The following is an 8,311-nucleotide window of genomic DNA, read 5'->3' as shown; positions in this document are numbered from 1 at the left end:
ACAGGCAGCCCCTGCTTGCACCTCCCGAGACGTTAGCAGCCGGGGGAGGGGAGAGGCTCCTGGCCCAAGGAGCTAGAGATGAAGAAATGAATTCACTTCCTAAAATCTAACTCCGTCCCCTGCTGCTACGGAACAGGCTCCTCCAGCTCCTGCTGCACTTGGGTCACCTCCCAGCGGCCTCCTCCCGAGTCCTCCCGAGTCCAGGTGCCTGCCTACCACTGCCCCCCAGCAGGTTCCCGCCCCAGAGGCACCGCAGCCCAGGCTCCCCGGGAGGCCCTGAGCCTCCCACTGGGGAGTGAGCACAGCTGGGGTCCTGCTCCCTCCCTCACATCCCCCTGCTGGGGTGAGCTGGCAGGTCTGCCCAGGAGGCCACGCTCGGCTGCTGCTTTGCGGGGTCCCCTTGCAGACTGGCCTTTAAAGGCATCGGGCAAACAGGTCCAGGAGCAAGGGCCTCGCCTCCACTTCCGGTCACTGACGGAACGTACTGTGCACCTGCTCCGGGTCGGCATCGTCCAGGCAGAGCACGCAGGAGTGACCGTACAGAGCAAACCTATAGAAGGGCCCGGAACGGGACTGCCAGGGAGGGCTCCCTGGGGAGCACCGTGTGGGTTTATAGGCGCAAACTGGCCCCAACCCCTCCTGTCACAGCCCAGGACCGTGGTCCCAGGGATTTCTCCATCCGAGCTCTCCTCACCGGCCCGCCAGCAGCCCACGTTTATGAGTCTCACGTGACTCCCAAGGTCATCCTCCTCTCAGAGGCTGCGGCCAGCCAGACACAGAGCCTTGCATTGCTGGTCTCTGCCCCTTCCCAGCCTGTGGCCTGGAGAATCTCCCCGAGGGCTGATGTCCTGATCTGTAAAATGGACGATCTGATTCCTGAGTCTCCTCGGGCTTGTGGGGAAGATCGGGCGAGATAACGAGGACACCACACCGGCCTGTGGCAGCCGCCGTGGTCCTCACACACGGCTCCCTTCTGGCTTTCCCTTTCCATGTCCCTCTCAAGGTCATTCCTGCACGAGCCACTAGTGGCTTTAAAACGCCCCCCCCTTAACCTGGCCCGACCTCCTTTCTGTGCGTGGATAACGGGACGTGCCCCAGTTCTCCCTCCTGTCACCTCAGGAAAGTCAGAGTGGGCTCCCTTTTTTTTTTGTTTAACTCCTTATGTGTTTCAGGCTTCTCAGTTCTCTGTGAGGCTCTTAAGGAAAGTTTATTGGTCCCAATTAGCAGCCCCATTAAGGAGGGAAATTAGAGCCTTAATGAGCTTCTTCTGATTAGCAAAATAACAGGTTTCCCAGCCCCTGGGCATCATAGGGGTGGGGTGAGAGCCACTTCCCCTGTGGGTGTCAGATCCGTCTCCAGCCCCCAGTCTGGGTTCAAAGGGTTATGACTGATGAGCTTTTAATTACACGCTTACATTCATCTCCTTGCTTAGTTGTGATCTTGAGATCTGGATCAGGAATCGGGCCTGTGGGGGTGGTGTGGGTAGGCACAGTGAAAACTAATGCCCAGAAAAACGACTTGGTAGGAAACTGAAGTTTACAGAAGGAGGCATGAGAGCTGGGGGGATGGGCAAGTCGGGAGTTAAAAAGAAAGCGGGAGGTAGCTCCCATTGTGTGCTCCTCTCTCTCTCCCCCCCAGGGTCCCTGGAGCACCGGGCAGCCCTGAGCTCCGGGATGGAGCCCGAAGCCGTGCTGTGGGGCCCGGATCTGCGGGGTCCTGAACGGAGCCCCAGCGATGCTCACAGAGGTGAGGGGCACAAGAAGGGACAGCAGTCCTGACAAGACAGTGGCCCCAGTTCAGGGAGGGGCCCAGACTCCGGGGAGGGGAGAGAGACTGACCCCGTGTTCTGAAAGGAGGTGGGGGCTGGAGACTCCCTTTCTCTCTGTAGGTGCCGAGAGTGGGAACGAGGAGGAGAGCCCTCAGCAGGACAGTTCTGGGGAGGAGATCATCTTGGGCGATCCAGCTCAGAGTCCAGAATTCAAGGACCCACCAGAGATGCCCCCGGAGAGACCCTCCCAGGATCCCTCAGCCCCCCAGGACCCTCCCTCTCCACTGGGCCACCCCCACCCCCTGGACCACCAGACTCCTCTTGACCCCCCAACCCCTGAGGTAGTCCCTACCCCGTCTGACTGGACCAAGGCCTGCGAGGCCAGTTGGCAGTGGGGGACTCTGACCACATGGAACAGCCCCCCGGTGGTCCCCGCCAATGAGTCCAGCCTGCGGGAGCTGGTGCAAGGCCGCCCCTCCGGGGCCGAGAAGCCCTACATCTGCAACGAGTGCGGCAAGAGCTTCAGCCAGTGGTCCAAGCTGCTGCGGCACCAGCGCATCCACACGGGCGAGCGCCCCAACACCTGCTCCGAGTGCGGCAAGAGCTTCACGCAGAGCTCGCACCTGGTGCAGCACCAGCGCACGCACACCGGCGAGAAGCCCTACAAGTGCCCGGACTGCGGCAAGTGCTTCAGCTGGAGCTCCAACCTGGTGCAGCACCAGCGCACGCACACGGGCGAGAAGCCCTACAAGTGCACCGAGTGCGAGAAGGCCTTCACCCAGAGCACCAACCTCATCAAGCACCAGCGCTCGCACACGGGCGAGAAGCCGTACAAGTGCGGCGAGTGCCGCCGCGCCTTCTACCGCAGCTCCGACCTCATCCAGCACCAGGCCACGCACACCGGCGAGAAGCCCTACAAGTGCCCCGAGTGCGGCAAGCGCTTCGGCCAGAACCACAACCTCCTCAAGCACCAGAAGATCCACGCGGGCGAGAAGCCGTACCGCTGCACGGAGTGCGGCAAGAGCTTCATCCAGAGCTCGGAGCTGACGCAGCACCAGCGCACGCACACCGGCGAGAAGCCCTACGAGTGCCTCGAGTGCGGCAAGAGCTTCGGCCACAGCTCCACCCTCATCAAGCACCAGCGGACCCACCTGCGCGAGGACCCCTTCAAGTGCCCGGTGTGCGGCAAGACCTTCACGCTGAGCGCCACGCTGCTGCGGCACCAGCGCACGCACACGGGCGAGCGGCCCTACAAGTGCCCCGAGTGCGGCAAGAGCTTCAGCGTCAGCTCCAACCTCATCAACCACCAGCGCATCCACCGCGGCGAGCGGCCCTACATCTGCGCCGACTGCGGCAAGAGCTTCATCATGAGCTCCACGCTCATCCGCCACCAGCGCATCCACACGGGCGAGAAGCCCTACAAGTGCTCCGACTGCGGCAAGAGCTTCATCCGCAGCTCCCACCTCATCCAGCACCGTCGCACCCACACGGGCGAGAAGCCCTACAAGTGCCCCGAGTGCGGCAAGAGCTTCAGCCAGAGCTCGAACCTCATCACGCACGTGCGCACCCACATGGACGAGAACCTGTTCGTGTGCTCCGACTGCGGGAAGGCCTTCCTGGAGGCCCATGAGCTGGAGCAGCACCGGGTGATCCACGAGAGAGGGAAGACGCCGGCCCGGAGAGCGCAGGGCGACGCTCTGCTGGGGCTCGGGGACCCCGCCCTGCTCACCCCGCCCCCTGGAGCCAAACCACACAAGTGTCTTGTCTGCGGAAAGGGGTTCAACGACGAGGGCATTTTCATGCAGCACCAGAGGGTCCACATCGGAGAAAACCCCTACAGAAATTCCGACGGCCTCCCCGCACACCCGGCCCCCAAGCCTCCTCAGCTCCGGCCTCCCAGGCTCCCTTTTGGAGGCAACTCCTACCCAGGTGCTTCCGAGGGCAGAGCTGACGCCCTAGGACCGCCCCTTAAAGTGCCCGAGGGCCAGGAGGGCTTCAGCCAAAGGCTGGGCCTGCTCTCCTCCAAGTCCTACGCTTGCTCCCACTGTGGGGAAAGCTTTCTGGATCGGGCTGTGCTCCTCCAACACCAGCTCACCCACGGCAACGAGAAGCCCCTTCTCTTTCCTGATTATAGGATTGGCTTAGCAGAAGGGGCAGGGCCCAGTCCCTTCCTAAGTGGAAAGCCCTTTAAATGCCCTGAGTGCAAAAAAAGCTTTGGGCTCAGCTCTGAGCTGCTGCTGCACCAGAAGGTCCATGCAGGTGGGAAAACGCAGAAGAGTCCAGAGCTGGGCAAGAGCTCCTCTGTCCTCCTGGAGCACCTCAGGAGCCCCCTGGGGGCTCGACCCTACAGCTGCTCAGATTGTGGGGCCTCCTTCCTGGATCGCCTGGCACTCGTCCGGCACCAGGAGACACACACCCAAGAAAAGTCCTCCAGACCAGAAGACCCCCTTCCAGAGCCAGTCACCCCACCCCCAAGCCAGGAAGGAGAAAGGGAGGCCCCCACACCCGCAGGGAGCAGCAGCCATGGGGAAGGGGAAACCCCCAAAACTCTCTTGGAGGAAAAGCCCTATCTGTGCCCCGAGTGTGGAGATGGCTTCACAGAGGTCGCAGCGCTCCTCCTCCATAGGAGCTGCCACCCAGGGGTTGCCCTGTGAAATGGGTCTGGAGGCCGGGGCCTCTCTCTCCTGAGAGGAACACTGGATCTCCCCAAATATTGTACGAGAAAAGAAAGAAAACCCTATCAGATTGTAGACGTGTGGATGATAAAGGACCCCGGGTAAAAATAGTGCTTTTATATCAGTGGTAAGAAACCCTATAAATTGTTGGTGGGAACCACTTATAATGCAGTAGAGAAAAACCGTCGGGTTAGAAACCCTATAAATATGTAGGAGAAAAGCCCTTTAAGTCTGTAGCAGAAGATCCCTATACACTATAGTGGATAAAAGCCCTATTAATTGTAGGATGAGGTCCCGTATGTCTCTAGACAACCCTAGAAAACTGTACTGAAATCCTTGTAAAACTGTAGGGTCGGGGAAATGCAGGGACTATAGCCATGGCATTGACTTGGGAGCAGGGACCCTCAGAAGGTGTAAAAGAACCTCCCGTGAACTTGTCCAACAGGGTTCTTTCTCTCCTCCTGGCACGTGGGAGGGAGCTCATCCCCAGAAGCCTTGGACAGTTACCCTGAGTAAATGTGGGAACTGGAAAAGGAAGGAAACAAACACAGGACAAAAATAAGTGATGAAGAGCCCTCAGATCCACAGAGGAGAAATGACCCAGGAACTAGGAAGAGGAAGTCCAGCTCATTGCACTGGGGGTTCCTCGGGGCACAAGGCCAATCCTAGACAAATTGTGTGCTAAGAGGAACAGGCCCATGGAATTCCTTAGCAGAAAGAAGCCAAAAATGGGGAAGGAAAAAAATATGTTGAGCCTTTTAAAGGCTGAAGTTTGGGGTGCATATAACTTTAAGTGTAAGAATACTGGGGAACCACCACAAAATTTTAGGGGGAAGAGTCAGGGGATTCTGTTAGAGTGCTGTGAGGGAAGGAGCGCAGGTGGAGAAACTGTTCAGATGGAACCCAGCTAACTCCCGCTGTCTCCCCGTTCCCGGGAGCTTGTTAAGCTGCAAGTGCAAGCAGACCCCAGCCAGGCCGCCAGGGTCCTCCCCAGCCAGGCAGGACACCCCTTTCTGTTCTGGGGGGCCTCCAGGAATGGAAGGTCCCTCCTGCTTACATCTCAGGTCTCACTGACAGGAGGTTCCTCCTGAACTCTAACTGCCACCCGTGTCACTGCAGTGGCAGCCGTTTCCTTGAATTCTGTCCTCGGTGAAGAGGGAGAACTGCTGCTAGTTGGCCTCCAAAGAATAAAGCCCTTCCCCTTGGGAGACGCAAGGCCTGTGTGCGCGTAAATCCTCTCGCGTGCTCTTCTGCAAGTCAGCGGGAGCTCTGGGAGGTTCTCTGGCAACGAGAGACAGCAAGTTAAGAGAATAGAGAGATTTGATTGGTCAGCGATCTGCTCTTAAACCCCACTCTCTCCTCTGAGCTGACAGCAAGGCTGCTGGCAGGATTAGCCAGCCTGCACAGTGATGGGTGTCCAAACACCCCACAGAAGAGTATATGGAGGCCCGACCACCTTCCTCGCCCCATACCTGGAGCCCTCTAAAGTGACAACCCAGCCGGATGGTGGTCTTGGGAAGGGATGGATTCCACCTACTTGACTCCTCTCCTCAGTCAGAAACCTTCAGAGGGAAACGGAAAGATGAGAGCCACACCCCTGCCAGACCCATCTCCTGTTCTCACACACCAGTTACCCGCTTTCATTAACCCAGCCAGACCTGCGAACGTGACTGGATGTATGCGGCGGGGGAGAGACTGTTGCCCTCTGAAATGGTTGGAGAAAACTCTTGAAACATCTGTAACAAGAACCCATCCCCTAACCTTGGAGACACCATCCAGTGCTGGGTCCAAAGGAAGTGCCCACTGACCCCAGTAATGCACTGTGGTCCTGGAGTAAGACCCAACGTGCCAGGAGAGGTGGCCCCTTCAGGAGTCACGTCCCCGGGAGGGTGACCTGGGACCCTACAAAGCTGCGGAGGAGACGTCTCATTTCATTGCCTGAAGTTCAAAAGGTGACAGTCCACCTCTCATCTCCCCTGCCCCCAAAAGGATAGCCCTCAAACTCAAAGGATAAGATCTAGAACACTAGGAGGAGAAGGCCAGGCCTGCGGGGAGGAGAAGGCAGGCATGGCATGATCGTGGGAAGACCCTTCCTATCGTCTGCATTGAAGTCCCACCCGACCCAAGTGCAAGGTCGGAAAGCATTACTGAGGGGAGGCGCCTGCCTGCGGGAGCTCCGCCAACAGAAGCCTCCACGAAGGGCGCGTCCCCGTGAGACAGGACCGGACACAGCCCTCCACGTCAAAGCAGATTCTTTTCCCTCTAAGATGGCAGCAGAAAGAAACTCCAGTGGGAGACAAACCCCCTTTAAAGGTAGAAGCAGAACCCCCCCAACCGTCTGAGAAATCTGTCTCCAGGAGAGTCCTGGGGAGCAGCCTTCGGAGTTCAGGGGCCAGTCCAGGGGGAGGTGGTCAGTGTGGCCAAAGGCCGGCTGCGGGCCTGTTGAGGACTTGGGTGTAGCATATGTAGTGGGGTGCTCGCATGTTGTAGGAACGGGTTAGGGCCAGGAGTTGAGGCTCCGGTACTTCAATGGATGATGTGGATTCGATGAGTTGGGGTCTGGGGTTTTGTAGCAGGAAAGGGGCAGAATCAGAGACCTTTGGGGTATGACCTGTTCTCTGTTGCCAACTTCCCCAAACTCCTTAAGCCAGGTGCTCCTCTCCCAGAACAAGTTACATCTTGGGAGGAACTAAGCAGGGGATTGGTTGGGGAGGTGGCAATGTCCAGAGTCCCTCTGACCAGCTCAGGCAGAGGCCCAGGTCGTCCTGGAAGGCCTCTTGTCCAACTCCACGCCGGCCTGACTCTTCAGAAGTGCCCACTGAGGAGCCCAGCAGCTAGGGTCACAGTCATTGGTGAACGCAGAGGGAAGAATAGAAACTGATCTGAGCTTAGGGTGAAACTCGAAACTGCTATGGATATGGAGGTCAGAAGGGAACTCGAAAGAACTGGGCATGAATCCCGAATGATGGGGAAACTTGAAACCATCACCGCGAGGGGGTTCCATGGCACCTGCCCCTGAGGTGAGCAGACCCAAAGTCCTTTGCCCTCATTAGGGAAGCCCCTCACCTTACTTGTGCCCCTGGAGTGAAGAGAGGCCCCACTTTTGAGTGTTGTGTGTCAATAACAGTGTTGTGTCACTGGTGGTCATGTTGATTAGTAGAAGAGAATAAAGGGAATAAGGTTTCCCAGGTGTTTTCTGTCTTCTCTTTGAACCCTACAGCAAGCTGAAAGAGCTGTCCCTCCCCGAGAGCCAGGCTCTGTATGTAACTCCAAAAGCTCAGCCCAGCTCCAGGCTGCCCTTGCACTCTTTTCTCAAGGCCCTAGAATCCCCACCCCGTGCGTGCTGGTGAAGGTCTATCGAGTTTTAAAATCCATACCCTTGGGAGAAAGGGGGAGAGACGTTCTGAGGTGGTGGCAGAGTTGGCAGCTCTTGCTGATTGATGTCTGGCTTTGGCACCAGCACGTCCTGCTGACTCCTGGGTGACTGCCTGGTGACTGGCGCTGGCTGGCTCAGGTCCAGCTGTGCAGCTCCACGAGGCCTCTCTGGCCACAATACCTGCTCCCCCCGAGACTGCCACGTGGGAAAGCTCCAAAGACTGAGTTCCAGACGCTGGCGGCCACCTTCCCTGGCTCACCTGGGTCCGGGGCCTGGCCCAGCCCTTTACCTGGACCATAGCGTCCTAGACTCCAAGGAGCGGTGGTGGTGGAGCCCTGGCTTGTCATCCTGCTCTCAGGCTGTAGTCCGCAGCCCCCACCGTGTGGAGAGGCTGAGGCTCAGAGAAGGCAGCCACTTGCTTCAGAGCCACAGCGAGGAAGGGAGGGAAATGCCAATGGCCAGGAGCACCTAACCAAGCCTCTCCCCCACTGC

General features: G+C 58.4%; 1 protein-coding gene across 1 annotated transcript; it reads left to right on the top strand.

Annotated features, from left to right (window-relative positions):
* Positions 1-1,768: 1,768 nt before the first annotated feature.
* ZNF629 (zinc finger protein 629) lies at positions 1,769-7,628 on the top strand. The gene has a single exon (XM_081089636.1). The coding sequence runs from the start codon at positions 1,996-1,998 to the stop codon at positions 4,420-4,422; it is 2,427 nt and encodes an 808-aa protein (XP_080945762.1). The 5' UTR covers positions 1,769-1,995; the 3' UTR covers positions 4,423-7,628.
* Positions 7,629-8,311: the final 683 nt, after the last annotated feature.

Source organism: Myotis nattereri (genome assembly GCF_964212035.1).
Source record: "Myotis nattereri genome assembly, chromosome: 4".
In the NCBI taxonomy this organism is placed as follows: domain Eukaryota; kingdom Metazoa; phylum Chordata; class Mammalia; order Chiroptera; family Vespertilionidae; genus Myotis; species Myotis nattereri.
This window is presented reverse-complemented; position numbering and strand designations above follow the sequence as displayed.